This window comes from Felis catus, chromosome A1, assembly GCF_018350175.1.
Source record: "Felis catus isolate Fca126 chromosome A1, F.catus_Fca126_mat1.0, whole genome shotgun sequence".
NCBI lineage: Eukaryota > Metazoa > Chordata > Mammalia > Carnivora > Felidae > Felis > Felis catus.
The window spans coordinates 18,067,698-18,087,674 of NC_058368.1; the positions used below are offsets into that span (position 1 = coordinate 18,067,698).

At 37.9% G+C, this 19,977-nt stretch overlaps 1 protein-coding gene across 5 annotated transcripts in view; it reads left to right on the forward strand.

Moving 5' to 3' along the window:
- The window catches only part of COG6 (component of oligomeric golgi complex 6), a 136,697-nt gene that overhangs the window by 50,696 nt on the left and 66,024 nt on the right, over nt 1-19,977 (forward strand). For 3 of the 5 annotated variants that reach the window (XM_045052346.1, XM_045052347.1, XM_003980349.6), the window contains exons 14-18: nt 8,170-8,301; nt 8,626-8,793; nt 11,861-11,968; nt 13,194-13,247; nt 16,293-16,372. In XM_045052346.1, coding sequence (XP_044908281.1) covers nt 8,170-8,301; nt 8,626-8,793; nt 11,861-11,968; nt 13,194-13,247; nt 16,293-16,372 — 542 coding nt within the window. Of the gene's footprint in view, nt 1-8,169; nt 8,302-8,625; nt 8,794-11,860; nt 11,969-13,193; nt 13,248-16,292; nt 16,373-16,463; nt 16,708-19,977 lie in introns of those variants that run through there. The other 2 variants (XM_019825759.3, XM_019825758.3) reach the window with 2 other exon arrangements.

The following is a 19,977-nucleotide window of genomic DNA, read 5'->3' on the forward strand; positions in this document are numbered from 1 at the left end:
TTAAATGGAAGATATTTGAAAAATAAAACTAAAGTTGACAGTGGAATAAAGGCTTAACAGTTTTTGTAATTTGTATGGTGCAGCCTTTTCATTTTCTTTGAAAAAAAATCAGAGGGGCGCCTGGGTGTCTCAGTCGGTTAAACGTCTGACTCTTGGTTTTCAGCTCAGGCCATGATCTCACAATTTGTGAGATCAAGCTGGGCGTCATTGGGCTCCACCCTGACAGCATGGGGCCTGCTTGGCATTCTCTCTCTCACTCTCCCTCTGCCCTTCCCCTGCTTGTGCACGCTCTGTCCCCAAATAAATAAACTTTAAAAAAAAAAAAAACATCTACCTATAAAAGGGATGAAAAGTGTCATAATAAACAGTCACAGGAAGTACAACTCTGTTTAGTTTCTAGCGGTATACATTTTTTAAAAAGAGAGTTTCTACATAAGGGAAGGGAAGGAAAAACAATATAAAAACAGGGAGGGCGACAAACCATAAGAGGCTCTTAAATATAGAGAACAAACCGAGGGTTGCTGGAGGGGTTGTGGGTGGGGGGATGGCTAAATGGACAAGGGGCATTAAGGAAGACACTTGGGATGAGCACTGGGTGTTATATGTAGGGGATGAATCACTGGATTCTACTCCTGAAATCATTATTGCACTATATGCTGAGTAACTTGGATGTAAATTAAAAAAAAAAAAAAAGCCAATAAAAAAAGTTAAAAAAAGAGATGTTCTAATATGTGGAATATGAAATTTTCAGTAGACTAAACGTTTTTAAATGTGAGATTTTTATAGTTCAACTTTATCAATTGGAAAATGTACATAAAACTTATGTGTTTTTCATAAAGCTCTTTTGTACATTAATTATTAATGGCCATGTTGTTTATGAATTTTGGATACTTTTATAATCCATTGTTGATTTTCAGTGCTTACAAAATATAAACAAAAAGATCAAAAGAACTTTCTTTTTAAGTGGCGATGTAACTGACAGTACACAAATCTTAAGTGTATAGTTAGTTGAATTTTTGTATTTCTGTATGCTCATTTATCTCCACCCAGATCAAGGCATCAAACATTTCCAGCATCTCAGAAAGCTTCTTTATGCCTTTACTCAGTCCCCCCAAGGCAAACCATTATCTGACTTTTATTTCCTATTTTTGTGTGCTATTCAAATTCACATAAATAGATACATGCTTTTTCCAACTTTTTTGGATCTGACTCCTTTCAATTTAACATATCTTTAAGATTCACCCATGTTGTCTGCAGTAGTTATTTTTCAGTTATTGTGTAATAATTCAGTTTTAGAAATGCACCACGGTGTATTGATGGACACTGGATTGTTTCCAGTTCTTAGGTACTGTAAATAAGGATCCAGTGAATATTCTTGTACATGTCTTTTGATGGATGTAAGTTTTCATTTCTCTCGTGTGTATACACAGGAATGGAATGTCTGGGTGATGGGATTGATAATGTTAGTAGATACCACCAGGCATCTTTTAAAGCGTGTGTACCAGTTTAGTCCACCAGAAACGTGTGAGAATTTCGTTTGTTCCACATCCTCTCCAGTACTTAATAGTGCTGATCTTTTCAGTTTCAGCCATTGTGGAAATTATGTGGTGGTATTTCATTTGTGATTTGCACTTTCCTGAAGACTATAAAGATGTTGAACAGTCTTTCATATGTTTATTGGTTGCTGGATATACTCTCTGTGAAGTGTCTTTTGAAGTCTGTTACCCAGTTTTCTATTGGGTTATCTATTTTTCTTACTGATTTGTAAGATTTTTTTTTTAAATGTGTTCTGGATAAAAGGAAGCATTACAAATATTTTCTCCCAATTTAACGTGTCTTTTCACTCTCTTAGTGGAGTATTTTGATGAACAGAATTTCTTCACTTTAATTTTGTTCTGTATCCTGACTTTTATTTATCTAATCTCTTCCTGCCCTTAGGTTATGAAGTTATTCTTACATGTTTTTTTCTAAGAAGCTTGGTTTCTTTAGTTTCCACATTTAGGTCTTTGATCCATCTCAGATTAATTTTTAACTATGCGATGAGGTAGTGGTCAAGGTTAATTTTTTTTCCCATATGAATATCTAGTACATCAAGCACCATTTATTATAAAGGTAATCCTTTCCCACTGAATTGCAGTGGAAACTGTCAGAAATCGCAAGACCATATATGCGTGGATTTGTTTTGTGAATGTTTATTCTCCTCCCATTGGTTTATTTGTCTGTCCGTTTACCAGTACCACGCTGTCCCGTATAACACTTAACCATTAGAAATCCATTTCACTTGGATGAAATTAAGTTGCAGTGATAGGAGGATGTTAATTAGATACTTTTCTACTTTAGAGTTTCTTTCCATTATTTTTACTACATTATTATAAAATTATAGATTTTATTTATCTGACATCTGCCACAGTTTTCATTTGCTTTTGAAGCATAATTCTGACCCAGGGCTAATCTGGTATGTGTAAAAGCACTTCATAGAAGGTCCGTTTGTTAAATGAAGTGAGTTCAAGTAGTACTTGTATCATTTGTCATTGGCTCTAACTAAGGCATGAGTTTTGTTTGAATTTTGCAGCTTTTACAGACCTTAATTCAAGGGGATCAAAAAAGGTTCTCTTCAGCTATCTCCTATTGGTGCATGAAATTTCTGTCACTAGCCTTCTGTATGGCGATTGAAAATGAAATTTTTATTTCCCTGATGAGGAGTGACGTTGAGCATCTTTTCATGTGCTTGTTGGCCATCTGGATGTCTTCTTTAGAGAAGTGTCTATTCATGTTTTCTGCCCATTTCGTCACTGGATTATTTGTTTTTCGGGTGTGGAGCTTGGTGAGTTCTTTATAGATTTTGGATACTAGCCCTTTGTCCAATATGTCGTTTGCAAATATCTTTTCCCATTCCGTCAGTTGCCTTTTAGTTTTGTTGATTGTTTCCTTTGCAGTGCAGAAGCTTTTTATCTTCATGAGGTCCCAATAGTTCTTTTTTGCTTTTAATTCCCTTTCCTTTGGAGATGTGTCAAGTAAAAAATTGCTGCGGCTGAGGTCAGAGAGGTTTTTCCCTGCTTTCCTCTCTAGGGTTTTGATGGTTTCCTGTCTCACGTTCAGGTCCTTCATCCATTTTTAGTTTATTTTTGTGAATGGTGTAAGAAAGTGGTCTGTTTTCATTCTTCTTCATGTTGCTTTCCAGTTCTCCCAGCACCATTTGTTAAAGAGACTGTCTTTTTTCCATTGGATATTCTTTCCTGCTTTGTCAAAGATTAGTTGGCCATACTTCTGTGGGTCCAATCCTGGAGTCTCTATTCCATTGGTCTAAGTGTCTGTTTTTGTGCCAATATCATGCTGTCTTGATTATTACAGCTTTGTAGTAGAGGCTAAAATCTGGGATTGTGAAGCCTCCTGCTTTGGTCTTCTTCAAAATTACTTTGGCTATTCGGGGTCTTATGTGGTTCCATACAAATTTTAGGATTGCTTGTTCTAGCTTCGAGAAGAATGATGGTGCAACTTTGATTGGGATTGCATTGAATGTGTAGATAGCTTTGGGTAGTATTGACATTTTAACAATATTTATTCTTCCAATCCATGTGCACGGAATGTTTTTCCATTTCTCTATATCTTCTTCAATTTCCTTTATAAGCTTTCTATAGTTGTCAGCATACAGATCTTTTGCATCTTTGGTTAGGTTTATTCCTAGGTGTTTTATGATTCTTGGTGCAGTTGTGAATGGGATCAATTTCTTTATTTGTCTTTCTGTTGCTTCATTATTAGTGTACAAATCAAAACCACACAGAGATACCACCTCACACCAGTCAGAGTGGCTAAAATGAACAAATCAGGAGACTATAGATGTTGGAGAGGATGCGGAGAAACAGGAACCCTCTTGCACTGTTGGTGGGAATGCAAACTGGCACAGCTGCTCTGGAAGCAGTGTGGGGGTTCTCCCCAAAATTAAAGATAGATCTACCCTATGATCCAGCAGTAGCACTGCTAGGAATTTACCCAAGGGATACAGGAGTGATGATGCATAGGGGCACATGTACTCCAATGTTTATAGCAGCACTTTCAATAATAGCCACATTATGGAAAGAGCCTAAATGTCCATCAACTGATGAATGGATAAAGAAATTGTGGTTTATATGCACAATGGAATACTACTTGGCAATGAGAAAGAATGAAATATGGCCTTTTGTAACAACGTGGATGGAACTGGAGAGTGTTATGCTAAGTGAAATAAATCATACAGAGAAAGACAGATAACATGTTTTCACTCTTATGTGGATCCTGAGAAACTTAACGGAAGACCCTAGGGGAGGGGAAGGAGGAAAAAAAAAAAGAGAGGGAGGGAGCCAAACCATAAGAGACTCTTAAAAACTGAAAACAGGGGTGCCTGGGTAGCTCAATCAGTTGAGCGTCCGTCATGATCTCACGGTTCGTGAGTTCGAGCCCTGTGTCGGGCTCTGTGCTGACAGCTCAGAGACTGGAGCCTGCTTCGGATTCTGTGTCTCCCTCTCTCTCTGCCCCTCCCCTGATCACGCTTTCTCTCCATCTCTCTCAAAGATAAACATTAAAGAAATTTTTTTTTTAAAAGAAAGAAATATGGGGAATCCTTCAGACTAAAATACAGAGACACTGGACAGTAACTCGAATTCACATGAAGAAATAACACCACTAAAGGTTCTGATATAGGCAAAGAAAGTATTAATGTATTTTCCATTTGTAATTCCCTTTTTTCCCCTGATTCAAAAGACAATGGCATGAAGCAATAATTATAATTCTGTGTTAATGAGTCCACAACATAGAAAGATACAATTTGTAACTATGGTAGTGGAAAGGAAGAGGAGACCTGGTCTACATAAGAGTAAAGCTTTTGTGTGCTATTGAAAGTAAGGTGGCATTAACCTGAAGTATACTGTTATAAATTAAGATGTTTAATTATAATTCCCAGGACACCACTAAGAAACTAACAAACACCACACACACACTCACACACACATATATGTAAATAAACGGTAAGGGAATTAAAGGAGCATACTAGAAAATATTAACACAAAAGAAGGCAGTAACAGAGGGACAGAGGAACAAAAACAGTTAAGACATAAGAATAACAAAACAGCAGACACAAATTCTACTTTATCATCAATTAAACGTGAAAGGATTAAACATGCCGTCCAAAAAGCAGAGACTGGCAGATGGACCTTAAAAAAAAAAAGATCCAACTACCCATATGCTATCTTCAAGAAACAAAAGGTTTAGGGGCACCTGGGTGGCTCAGTCAGTTGAGCATCTGACTCTTGATTTCAGCTCAGGTCATGATCTCATGGTCTGTGAATTCAAGCCCCACACTGGGCTCTGCTCTGACAGTGCGGAACCTGTTTGGGATTCTCTCCCCCGTCCCTCCCCCCTGCTCCTCCTCTACTCATGCTGCAGGCGCTTGCTCTCTCTCTCAGAATGCGTGTATAAACATTAAAAAAACAAAACCAGAAAGGTTTAAATACACAAAGGGGTTGAAAGTGAAAGGATGGGAAATGACAGACTTTGCAAGCAAAAACCAAGAGCTAGAGTAGTTATGCTAATTTCAGATAAAATAAACTTTAAAGACAAACACCACTAGAAACAAACACATTTTATAACCTTTATTATCAAGAAGACCTGACAATTATAAATGTGTGCATCTAACAATAGAACCACAAAGTACATGAAACCAAGATTGACAAAATTAAATAAAAAGTATCTCTCATGGAAAATATTTATTTCAAGTTTCATACCTCCTTCAGTTTTGCTTCCTTTTTTCTGTTAAATTCAAACTGAATTAAGAAAAACTCCAGAATATGAAGCCATCTTTATAAAAGTATTTTCTATTCATTCACCCAATTTAAAAAGATATCCAGAATGTTTTTAAACTGATGGTAATGATGGCTAATTAATGTTATTTCTAAATAAAGGAATTTTTATACTTTATTTATACCCTCCCCCCCGATGCGGGGCTTCAACTCACAAACCGCAAGATCATGACCTGAGCCGAAGTCGGACACTCGACCGACTGAGCCACACAGGCACCCCAGGATTCCCCATATTTCTTGTGGAACAGGTTTACTGGTGAAGAATCTTTGTTTTCCTTCATTCTTAAGAGTAGTTTTACTGAGTATAGAATTCTGTCTTGACAGTCTTTCTTGCAGCCCTTGAATATGCTATCCAGTGCCTTCCGGCCTCCATGTTTTCTGATGAGAAATCAGCTGTTAATCTTATGAGAATCCTTTGTCATAATCACTTCTCTTACTGCTTCCAGATTCTCTCTTTGTCTTTTGACAGTTTGTGTGATGTGTCTTAGTGTGAAACTGTGTAAGTTTATTCCTTGTGGAGTTTGTGAGCTTCTTAGATGCTTAGATTAATGTTTTGTTTTAATCACATTTGTGAAATCTTTGTCATTAGCTCTTCAAATATTTTTTTCTGCGCTCCTCTCTCCTTCTAAGAGAACCACATTGTACTTAATGTTGATGGTGTTCCATAGGTCTCTGAGGCTTTGTGAATTTTCTTTCATTTGTTTTTCTTTCTGTCCCTCAAACTGGATAATTTTAATTGACCTATCTTCAAGTTCACTGATTACTTATTCTGCCTACTCAGATGTGCTATCGAATCCCTAGAGTGAATTTTTCATTTTAGTTACTTTCAACTACAAAATTTCTATTCAGTTATTTCTTTTTATCATTTTTATTTCTTTGTAAATATTCTCTATTTGATGAGACATTGTTCTCATACTTCCCTTTAGTTCATTAACCTGGTTCCCTTTCTTAAAATCGCCAATTTTGAGGTGCTGAGTGGCTCAGTTGGTTGGGCATCTGACTCTTGATCTCAGCTTGGGTCATGATCTCACGGTTTGTAGGTTTGAGCCCCACAAGCTTGGGATTCTGTCTCTCCTTCTCTCTGCCCCTTACCTGCTGTGCTCTCTGTCTCTCTCTCTCTCTCTCAAAATAAATAAATAAACTTTAAAATAAAATACAATAGTCAATTCAGATTTTTTGTGTAGTAACTCCAGTGTCCAGGCTTCCTCAGGGGAAGTTCCCATTGACTATTTTTTCTGTGCATGGACCATGTATTTTTGTTTCTTTGCATGTCTTATAATTTTTTGGTTTTGTTGTTTTATGAAAGAGGGAAGATTTTCAGAGGTCCATACTTTGATATTCCTGCTGCTGTCACTTATGTATTAACTTTTCTATATAAAACATTCTTCATATAAATCCAGATATTTAAAAATTCTTATACTTTTATGTCTGACACAAGGTTATAGTCTCTTACATAGACTTCTGAGTATCATATTTTTTAGATAAGATCTGACTATGTTATTATAAGTACTCAACAAAAATTCACCAGCACATCTTCTTGGATATCATGATGCCAGCAAGTAGAGAGAATGAACTTGGCATACCTTCCAGTTTTAGTACCCAATAGTTTATATGCAACAATCCCACTAATCCTTAAAGAATCCCTCTGAAATTCTGAGAAGTTAAAGAACTTACCCAGGACCACACAACTAGTGATTGGTAATCTAAAGTGTGAAACTAATCTTTAACTTCGGTGCTAAAGATTTCAGTGGCAGTGTTACACCGTGTAGAATAGTGGGCACTGTGTTTCTGTGAAGTGTGTAGCCCATAGACTGATCTGAATATCACCTGTGATGCTTATTGAAGGATGGATTCCTAGTCCCCAAACCTATGCATATTGAGCCACATTTCTGAGATTTGGGCCTGGAGGTGGATGATGATTCTCAACTATATTATCGTTGGGGGAGTGTTGGTTTCTAGATTGCCTTTTTCTAATGACTTGGGCTAAAAACAAAACAAAACAAAACAAAACCCAAAACAGTAGGCCATTTCAAATCTGCATAAAAATATAATTCTACATCAAAGACTACTGAGTTTTCTTGTAACTTTCGAATTTTAGAAGTATAAATTCTTTACTTCTTATTATGAGAAGAATATATTAATTCTGTGATAATACAACAAAAACCTTTGGTGTCACTTTATGCTTATTAGTATCAGCTATGGATCAATTCTAGATTTTGTAATGCTCGCCAAATCTTTACATCTTTTACATGTATTGTTTTACTGTGAATTGTATTTATTTATACATTAAAATTTAGTGGAAAATGTAAGCAGTGGATGAAGCCACCCTTTATTTTAGGTTGAACTCCCACCACCTGATCTTGGACCAAGTTCTGCATTAAATCAGACACTCGCATTGTTGCGTGAAGTTTTGGCATCTCACGATTCTTCAGTTGTACCGTTAGATGCCCGTCAAGCTGACTTTGTGCAAGTATGTTGTAAATCATTTTTAATGATTATTTATTGCTCCTCTGTTATACATTCTGTTGAAATTCTGGCATTTTATAACCCGTGCATTGTAACAGTCCCTGTCATTGATTTTTTCTTTCACGTATTAGATCAGCTCTCTTTAATTTAAAAAGTACTTTATTCCGTGATGCCCATTGTAAAAAACATTATGATTACTATACCATTTAATCTTACAAGTTGCTCCCCTTCCGATTAGTTTGTCATTCTTTCTGAAGTACTGTTAACCCAGGCCTGTATCACTGATTGGGGAATAAAAAATAGATTTGATTTTATTTTTCACTTACAGGTTTTATCGTGTGTCTTAGATCCTCTCCTCCAGATGTGTACCGTATCTGCCAGCAATTTAGGCACAGCTGACATGGCCACTTTCATGGTCAATTCACTCTATATGATGAAGACAACACTAGCTCTGTTTGAGTTCACTGACAGACGACTAGAAATGCTACAGTTTCAGGTAAGCTTTGTCATAAGATGCCTGCTCACTGTGACGGAGCCTTTTTTCATCTGATCTCAGTTACTGGCTTTAGTCCAATTTCGGTGACCTAATTTCAATAAATTCTTGGGTATAGTCTGATGGAAATACACACACACACACACACACACACACACACACAACGCACACACATACTTGGTGTTTCAGTTTTGTTTTGGGAAGCCAGAATATGTAATGAGTATGATATTTTATTCAAACCATAGTATGTGATGATAGAATGAAGCTTCTCTTATTGATTGGAACAGCAACTCTGTATGCAGATTTCACTTGCTGAACTGTGAATAATATGCTATATTTTCCAAGCTTGCTAGCTAGTGCAGAAGGTGTTACAGAGGACAGATACATTTTTATCTATGTGTAAACCAGTGTTAGGCAAAACATTACAATTTGTTATACCAATGACTCTAGTCCTATAAACCAAATAGTATCATTTAAGAGTTTGTGAAGTGGCTAAGCCGTTTATAAAATTCACCAGATACTTGGCTTCTGATTTTGAAATAGTGACTTTTGGTGTCTATAATGTTTTGAAGAAAAAATGCTGACTGTTCTGTGTTATTACAAGTATATAAGTAATATGGCAGTGGCTATAGTAAAAATTTGTTTGTGAACTTTGGGGGTTTTCTAAAGCATGAATTTTGATAAGTCTAAACTTGTGATATTTTCTAATTTCTAATTTCTTCTTTTAAAAGAAATATAATGAGGTATGATTAATTTTCCTTTCTTAAATAACTGTTTTTTTGTGGAATACAATTCTTTTTTTAAGGAGCACCTGGGTGGCTCAGTCAGTTGAACATTTGACTCTTGATTTTGGCTCAGGTCATGATCCCAGGGTCGTGGGATCGAGCCCCGTGTTGGGCTCCATGCTGAGCATGGAGCCTGCTTAAGATTCTCTCTCTTTCTCTCTCTCTCCCCCCCCCCCACTCTCTCTCTCTCCCTCTCCTTTGCCCTTCTCACTCTCAAAAAATTTTTAGAAATCTCTTTTTAAAAAAATTCATTGGTTTTTACTGTATTTATCACTGATTCAATCCCTAAACCCTGCCATTTGTCTAAATCTTTTCTCAAGCTGTTCAGGTATATCAGGTGTTCATCAGTCTGTTTTATCACCAGTCACCTGTGTTCCTTAAATATTCCCTGGTCATGTTTTGCTTTCCAAGGGGACAAGCCCCAGTGTGTAAGTGCTTATGAAGCCTGCACTTAACTTCATGCTTGGTTATAGGCTGTTGGCCAGTGCTAGCTGCATGGGCCAGCCCGGAGCTCTGAGAGAGGATTGTACAATGATGTGGGTACTGGAAGGCATGGTTTATTTAGGCCCTCCAAAGACATTTTATCTTGCTGCATAAACAATTTTTGGTTTTTCATACCTTTTCTATCAATGGTCTATTAATTTTCTTCTACTCTGACTTACCTTCTTCCAGCGTTTCAAGTAAGGAGTCCAGGCTAGTCTGATTCTCTTTTCTTTGTGGTAACTTTCTCTGTCCATCTGGAAGCTCGTAAGGATTTTCCTTTGAGTTCAGATAGTTAGTTCCTCGGGGTATTTTTGGTATGTCTCCTTCCCCATTTGGATTTTGCAGAGCCATTTCAGTCTGAAGATTCAACCCTTTTTTTTTGCTCAATATAGTTTTCTATTACCTAATTAATTATCACTTTTCTTTGTATATTCTGAATTTTCTATTTTCTATATTTTATATTTTATAATTATATAATTATAAAAATTTTATATTTTATATTCTGAAGTTTCTGCCTTTATTGGTTTTATCTCCAGAATCTCTCTTTTAATATCTTTTCATATCTCTTTATTTAATCTTTCTTTGATGTTACTATGTTACTTTTCTTCCATTCTTCTTCAGATGCTAATTTGATTCTTAGCTCTTTCATTAAATGTTTATATTTGCACATCTTGGTGTTTTTCTTTCTTTCTTTTTTTTTTTTTTTTTTTGATTTCCAGTAAGTCTAGTGTCTAAGGCCTCTAATTGTACTTTCTTGGACATTTACTTAAGAGAAAAAAATAAAGTACTCTGCGTCTTTTAATAGGGTTGCCTCCGGAAAAGTTACTCCTTCTAATCATTCAGATGGGCTTTCTCATAGAACATACTCCCCTTTTTTAAGTTAGTTGGAAGTTTTTTAGGGGGAGGGCCTCAGCAGCAAACTGGAGTTACTCGGACAACAGAAGCATTCAGATGGTAACAGCACAATGGGTAGCGTTACTGTGCCCCGGCAAACAGACTGGCAAAGCTGAGGGAACTTGCTGGTCAGGAGAAGAAGGAAGATCTCCAAACTCTCAGGCCTGTCCTGGTAAAAGTAGGGGGCAGAAGACTTCTTCCCACTAAGGGATACTTCAGCCCATTAGGGTAGTCCACTTCTGTGGATTCTGCCCCCATTAGCATTAGATGGCTTCCCCGAGGATAACACAAAGCAGGTGAGCACATACAACTCACATCTGCTAGTCAAGTCTTCGTGGACAGTTCCTAAACCTGAAATCTTTGGCCAACCTTCTGCTGGGTTCTCAACTCCCCCCTGGCAGAAACCTGCTTTCTCCCCGGGAGAAACCCGTTGCCTCCAGGCGTCTCCATACGGCACATTTGATTGGTTGAGTCAGTCCAATAAGTTGAGAAGGTAGGGGTATGTGGAGGTCAGGAACATCAGGCCTTCATCTTCCCAGAAGTCTTCCTAAGTATTTTATATTGTTGTTATCTTTTAATGTTTCCTGTTTGTTTGTGTTTTGTTTATTGCCATCTTTTAAAAGAGCTAACAAGAGACTCAATTTGTTTGACTAGTGGCTAGTACTGAAATCCTTTCAGTTCTCATTTTTAAAATGAGACTTTCTCTCCCTTTTGTAGGAGGACTTCCTCTTTGGGGGAAGGCAAAGATTTTGTCACAGAAGTGGCCCATGTGCCTCATGGTCTGGAACTCATGGCCGCTGCAAGGAATAAGTCCGTGATGAAGAGCTGACTCCAGAGTGGTCTACTTGTACTCTCCGCGGTCTTATTCCTCTTTTAAAATATTTTCTTTCTGCTGGGTTTTCTTTTAGATTGAAGCACATTTGGACACACTTATCAATGAGCAAGCTTCTTATGTTTTAACTAGAGCCGGCTTGAGTTATATCTATAACACCGTGCAGCAACATAAACCTGAGCAGGTAAGCACATGGAAATACGCATTTAGAGTGTGGGGTCTAGAGCTAGCCTCCAACTGAACCTTGGCTCTGCCGCTTACTAGCTATTCTCACTGGGAAAGTGACTTATCTCTCTGTATCTGTTTCCTCAGCTGTGGAATTGGGGTAATGATAATATCTGTATCGTAGGTTGTTCCGAAGATTAAGTGAGGTAACATATGTACAGTTCTTAGATGACTACCCGAGACTGTAGTAGAGTGCCCCTAAATATTAACTATACTTTTTACTATTGATAATTTTGGTTAAAAGTAATGAAAATATACAAAAATCAGTATTATAAATTGTATAAAGGATATTCATACTGGTAAATTTTTCAGAGTCCTGTATCACTATGGGTTCATTGAATGCATAGATTGCTGTGTAAATGCAGTCATCCCCTTTTTAACTTAGCAAATCTTGGTCTGTTACTTTGGAAAGGTAAATACTTCTGAGACCAACATAACATCTTGTTAAGTTATAGAACTCCAGTGGAAATAGAGAAGGGAGTGGGGGAACCTGAGAAATTCACGTAAGCATCTTTCTTTAGAAAGCTAAGAACTCATTTTTTTAAAGATTTTGTTTTATCTTATTAAGTAGGCTGCATGCCCACCACGGGGCTCAAACCCATGACCCTGAGATCAGGAGTCACACACTGTACCAACATGCACCAGCCAGGCGCACCCCGCAAAGAACTCGTTTAAGTGGCATTGACATGAAACATATTTTATAGTCCAGGAGCTCTTAAATGAAGCTTTCAAAAATCACCGGCTCCAAATTTGTTATTTTGATAAAGCAGCAAGCAGATTTCTACCAGAGAAGCATCAATTCTGCTGCCGTTTTATACTATCTCATTGTCAGGGTGAGACTTCAAGCCTCCGTATCTTGCTGCCATTTCCTAAATGCTTCCTCGCCTGTTTGCTTGCTTATAAGTCAATCTGAAATATCCTGGTGTTCCTGTTGTTAAACTTCTGCTTGTCACTCCCTCCGACAAATACGATTATGTGCCTTCGTGCTAGTTACCCAAAAATGAACAAGCCATAGTCCCTGCTCTCACTGAGGTTGAAGAGATGACGCTTGAGTTCTTTGGAAATGAACCGAATTTCCAGATTTGGGGAATCTATTAATAGACTGTATTTCATAAGTGAACGGAAACTGTAGCACCTTTTTTACATCTTGTTTTTGCTGTTTTTGTTTTTTTTTTTTTTTCTAGGGCTCTTTAGCTAATTTGCCCAACCTAGATTCCGTGGCACTGAAGGCTGCAATGGTAAGTGAATAAGAATAAAATCAAGCATTTCAGCATAGGTTTCCTTATGGAACACTATTAATTTTTTCCTGTGTGATAGTTTTGTCCTCAGTGGTAATTTTGTCTCTTGATATATACTTTATCCACAGGGGGTTTAAGGATGATGATTGCACCTACGTTTCCTTTAACTAAGGTCCGAACACGACATCCATTTGTGCTAATATTCCACTACACCCTCATAACCTCATCATCCCTGTTCAGGTTTTCTTCATTTTCAGAGTTTTACTCCTAATGTCATAGAGAAACGGGAATGACAGACACGAAGAAGTTGGGCTGTATATCATTCAAGACTTGCTGCTATTAGTCTTTATAGTTCTTGATTTCTCTCTGAGATCACTGAAATCAGAGTCCAGTCTTAAAATAACGTATTACTCTGGAGCGTGAGACTCCTCGAACCTCCACTTTATTACCTTCTTTTCAAGTGAAGAGCTTGCTTGCACATCCCTCTCTGCCCGCCTGCCGCTTCCCGGAGTGTGTTTCCATGTCTTAAGTATAGACTTTGCGTGTATGTATGTCCACCAATCACGTGACACTCATTTAGCCCTTGTAGGATGATGTTCTTTGGAAGCTATATAATAATAACGCTAGCGATAGTAATAACAGTGATGAATAACACCAGCCAGTAACATTTGTTGCGCGTGCCAAGCGTTTTTCGTGTATTAACTCTAAACCTCCGAACACCCCATTCAACTTAGTACTTACACTCTCAACTACTAAATAAGAAAAGTCACATCATGACAAAAGACTAGAGAAAGAGAAGTAACAGTCATAACTTCTATTCATCAAACATCACAGCAAAAACTTTCAAAACAGATTTCATTCTAAAAAGTTTAAGTAAAGATAAATGGAAATGAATACATTTTAGATTATTTCAAAAAGGTGAGTTTCTGGGTGCCTGAGTGGTCAGTCGGTTAAGCATCTGACTCTTGATCTCGGCTCAGGTCGTGGTCTCACGGTTTGTGGGATTGAGCCCCAGCGTCAGGCTCTGCACTGGCAGCACGGACCCTGCTTGGGATTCCCTCTCTCCCTCTCTGCCTCTCTGCTACTCCTCCACTGGCACACATGCGCGTGTGCACTCTCTCTCTCAAAATAAATAAACTTAAAAAAAGATAAGCTTCTTAGAAAGTTAAATATACACTCACCGTACTACCTAGTGGTCTCACTCCAAGGTATTTGCCCCCCCAAAATGAGGACATAACTCTACACACAGATCAGTCATCTTCGTACTCACTAAATGTGTTTCCTCCCTGTCTTTCTCTCCCCACCGACACATATCCAGTCCGTGATATAAACCCACAAAATACATTTAAACCCCGTTGCAAGTTCTTTTGTGCGTGGTCTTAAACTTGAATAACAATTGAGTTGAAGATTTTATGTCTCTCTAACGAAACAGAATCTTGTTTTGTGTGTGGTAACTGCCTGCTGCTTCACTGGAATGCTTCAGGGCACTTCAGTTCGGCATACCCCAGGCTCGAACTCTGTCACGACTTCCTGCCCCCCACCCCCAGGTCCTCCTCCAAGTGTTCTTAACTCAGAAAGCAGTAAGAGCTTCTGTCCATTATTCTTTCAACATTGTCCTCTGTTTTCTAGGCATTATGCTAAGAATTGGGATGAAAGTAGACATGATCTAGTAAGGGGTATAGCTGTTACACAACTAAATAAGTGTGAAAAGAATACAGTTATGAATTGTAATAATGCTGTGAATTAAATGGCACAGATCCAGATCTGAGAGTCATGCCCTTCCGTCCTGTCACTAAGCAGATGCTGCTGATTTTACCGTCCAGTTCTCTCAAGTATCTCCTCTTCTGTCTGCCGTGTCATTGTCCTTGTGTCTAAGGTGCCGCGGTAGCTGCCTATTTAGTGTCCTTGCATCTACCTTCCATTTCCTTCTTCCTGCGGCCAGACTTAGTTTCTTAAAACTTAGATCAGATTATTCCCCTCCTTCAATGGCTTCCTCATGCCTTTCCAATAAGAATTAAAATCCTGTAAGAAAGCGTGTGGGACCTATACGAACTGGTTTCTGTTCGCCATTCTCTTTCTCACTTCAAGTCTTCGTGCTGTCCCGTCCACGCAACCCCCGAACCCTCACTGCGCACACTTACTCAGTCTCTTTTCATCTCTAAGATCTCACTTCAGGTTTCCTTTCCTCAGATTCTTTAGCCAAACACAGAAGCTAGGTCCATCCTCCTGATTCACACTTTTATGCTACTTTGGTTTTTTCCTTCATAGCATCCAACACAGTTTGTAATTACATATTTATTGACCTTATTACTTACTTACCATCTTTCTCAGTAGGCCGTAGCTCTCTGAAGCTAGGGACTGTCCTCTTATGCTCACCACTATATATACTTTACCTAATATACTACCTTCCTAATAGTAGGTACTCGATAAATATCAGTTGAAGGAATAAGTAAATGAATAATTAACATACAGTGGATTTAAGGAAGTAAGGTAGGCTTGAAATCTGGTCACTTTACTTCTTGTTAGTATTTTTTATTCAAAAGTTCGTTGAGGGAGATTAAGATGAACCACTTGGATTTAGAATTTTCAAAGCAGCTATGCTGATATTAACTACTTTAAGAAGTCGACACTTGTGGAGCGCCTGGGTGGCTCAGTCAGTTGAACGTCTGACTTTGGCTCAGGTCAGGATCTCATGGTTTGTGAGTTTGAGCCCCGCATTGGGCTCACTGCTATTAGCATGGAGCCAACTTCATATCCTCTGTCCTCCTCTCTCTCTGCACCTCCCCCACTCGCTCACTTGCTCTCTCTCTCTCTCTCTCTCTCTCTCTGTGTCTCAAAAATAAATATTTTTAAAAAATGAACTTTATACTTTTAGGGAATTTTACTTAGAATGTTGAAGAAATAACTCATTTGATCACAAAGAAGTCGCTATTTGTACTATGGTATATTTCCTAAGATTTAACCCTTAAGTGAGTTGGTTATATTTGAGATGTCCGTTAGCAGATGAACGCACTTTATGTTTTGCTCTTTCTCGGTTTCATTTAGGTTCAGTTTGATCGTTACCTGTCAGCCCCAGACAGCCTGTTAATGCCACAGCTGAACTTTCTCCTAAGTGCCACAGTGAAGTAAGTGTGTTTCTGTCTCAACTAGTTGGTTAAGATTCACATATTTTTCAAAACAGCAAGCACATTTCTTAGAAAAAAATTTCTTTTCAAGAATAGGACATTGACGTTCTCCTAGATTGAAGAATATAGATTGAAGATTTAGGGTTACCCGCCTTTTTTCACGGCTCAGCCACCCTAAGAGATCTGACCCGACCCTGCTCATACTTACTGCTTACATGTAGGTGGCTCCAAAATCTCTACTTAGTGAATGATTCTTAAAATTGATGTGACTATAATGGAAGCATATAGCCATAATACCAAACTAATAAACATGTCAGAATGACATTGAAAATGTCGTGGAAGCTCAGTAGTATATTAATTGTGCTGTGCAGACGAGCTGCTGTACAGACTGTTTGGATCTGTTAGGTATATTTTGTAATTTTTCAGTATCACCTATTTACCAGGAATGTGTTCAAGACAAAGAACTATACAGTAATATCTCAGAATGTTACGGTTAGAAGAAACAGAGGGATCATATTGTCTGACCTTCCTGATTATAAGGAAAATATTGACAAATTTAAGTTGCGTGGAAGTAGGAAATTAGACAATTTTAGACATTTTTTTTTTCCTTTCCATTCGCCCTGCTGTGTATTAAATGCTTTCTGTGTAACAGGCACTAAGGATTAAGATTTGAAGGACATTTGCACTGTCTTCAGGGAGATCATAGTCTGTTGGGTCAGTTAGACGTGTGAACAAATATTTATTTTATTTTAATATTTTTTAAATGTTTATTATTTTTGAGAGAGAGAGGGAGAGAGAAGAGAGAGAATGAGCAGGGGAGGGGCAGAGAGAGAAGGGGACACAGACTCCGAAGCAGGCTCCAGGCTCTGGGCTGTCAGCACAGAGCCTGATGGCAGGGCACGAGCTCACGAACTGTGAGATCATGACCTGAGCTGGTCCAGCCCTTAACTGACTGAGCCACCCAGGTGCCCCACAAATACTTATATGAAAAGGTGCGGTAAGGAAAGAACTATTGAACTTGAAGAAAATACTCCAGTTACCAGAAGGGGAGCCGTGGGGCAGAGACGGCACACTTGTTTCCTATTGTCCTGGAGGGCACGTCCGCAGCAGTCAATAGAGCAAGGAGGTGGCTTCTGACTCAACACGCAGGAAAATTTGAATTAGACTGGCCAACTAGAATTGACTGGCAAGGGGATGGATCAGTTTTTCTCAGACATAAAGTTGGGAAATTTGATCATTTTAGGTGTAGTTAATGATTTTAATTTTTTTTTTTACTTTTATATTTTATCATCCTAAAAGATCTCATACTGTCTACTTACCTGGAATTCTAAAGACCTGAGAGATTGTAAAAGAAAATCCATTATGCCGTGTCTCAGATTGTTTGTGTGTGTTTCTTAAATTATTTTTCTTAACCGAATACCTGTAGTTCTTTAGATTTAACCACGTTTCAATCTTAGTATTTGAATGTTGCGCCGTCTGGGATGTCACTAAATATAAAACATACTGTGATTCTTTTTTTTTTTTTTTTTTTTTTTTTTTTTTTTTTAAATTTTTTTTTCAACGTTTATTTATTTTTAGGACAGAGAGAGACAGAGCATGAACGGGGGAGGGGCAGAGAGAGAGGGAGACACAGAATGGGAAACAGGCTCCAGGCTCTGAGCCATCAGCCCAGAGCCTGACGTGGGGCTCGAACTCACGGACCGCGAGATCGTGACCTGGCTGAAGTCGGACGCTTAACCGACTGCGCCACCCAGGCGCCCCAAACATACTGTGATTCTTTTCATAATATGCTGAATGACGGGAAGTTTTAACGTGTTTTATAAAGGATGGCAGGTAGAGCAGATGCCATAAAGGGGAAATTGGAACAGATTTGGCTACATAACACTTTAAAGTTTTTGTCTTGTTTTTGTTTTTACAGAAAACAACAATATAAACCAAGTTAAAATAAAAACCATAATGTGGAGCAATATTTTCAATTTATGTAACAAAGTATCCTTAATATATTATCCTTAATAGCAAACAAAATACCACAAATCAGGACAAAACAGTAGAAAAACAGACACTGTGTGTTTGGACAGTTCACAGAAGAAATGCAAATGGCAAATAAATAGAACATAATAATTATCAAAAAATGCAAATTAAAACAGCAGTGAGAATATCTGTCCATCAGATTGCTGACAATAAGGCGTTTGTTATATGCTAATTGAAAGGGTCTGGGAAAATGGGTATTTTCATATGTGAGAGTATAAATTAGTACAATCTTTTTAGAGGGCAATTTGACAACTTCCATCAAAACTTTAAAAGTTTATGTCCCTAGACTCAGGGATACCTCCTAACAGACTCCCCCCCACCCATTCCTAAGCTTTAATAAGAGTTAAAAGTAAAGTTACAGAGGGGCGTCTGGGTGGCTTAGTTGGTTAAGTGTCCAGCTTCAGGTCAGGTCATGATCTCACTGTTCGTGAGTTCAAGCCCTGCGTTGGGCTTGGTGCTGACGGCTCAGAGCCTGGAGGCTACTTCAGATTCCGCGTCTCCCTCCCTCTCTGCCCCTCCCTCCCTCTCTCTCCCTCTCTCTCCCTCTCTCTCCCTCTCTCTCTCTCTCTCTCTCTCTCTCTCTCTCTCTCTCTCTCACTGTCTGTCTGTCTGTCTGTCTGTCTGTCTCTCTCGAATAAATTTAGCCAGGAAACAAAGTTGTATAGAAAGTGGAGAAAAGAGAATGAAAATAATTTTAAGGAATTCTTCCTTCTTTTCTTCCTTGGGATGAATTAGAGATGTTCTTTTTTCAGTGTCAAACTCCAATATTCACCTTTCAGTGATACAAATATTAGACATTGGAATACAGAAGATACAGTTAAACATATATATATATATATACATATATATATATGTATATATATATGCATATGTAAAATATTCTCAGTGTCTTTTCTTGATGATTCAGAATTATTTCTGAATGTTATTATATCAGATGTGATTTGAGAACTCTTATTCAGGAATCTTCCTTGATTTGACATACTAAAAAAATAATGTAATAATGTAAAAAACAATGCCTTTATAGGAAATATTTCCTCTTTACTTAAAGAGGTATACAGAATAATTTTTTTCTTCTTTACCTCCTTTTAAGCCACCTGTATTAACTATCAGGAATACCTGTTCTCAATAAAAATAAAGTAAGTTTTGGGGGAAAATAGTTCCACCAGGAAAAGAACAGCTACTGGAAACCTGTAAGCTGAAACATAACTGGAGCTTGCACAATGCTTTAGAGACTCGAGAAAGCCCAAGCCTTCAAAGAGAGGTTAATCTAGTCCTACATAAAGCCTACCTTATACTCAGAAAAGCTTAAAAACAAAGTATGAAGTATCATGCTGATTTTTAACTAAACCAACTGCCTTCCTGAACAAAGCTTAGCACTCCTAAGGATGACAATAAATACAGTCAACCGTATAGCATGTGTAATGCAATATTACTTAGAAGAAGTAGTAGGAAAATATGAACCAAAACTAGGAAAAAATCTGTCAATAGAAACAGACAAATGACAGTTTATAAAACTAGCAGTTAAGTTCCTTATAAGCAGCTAGTTACAGTGTGTTCAAGGACTTAAAGGAAAA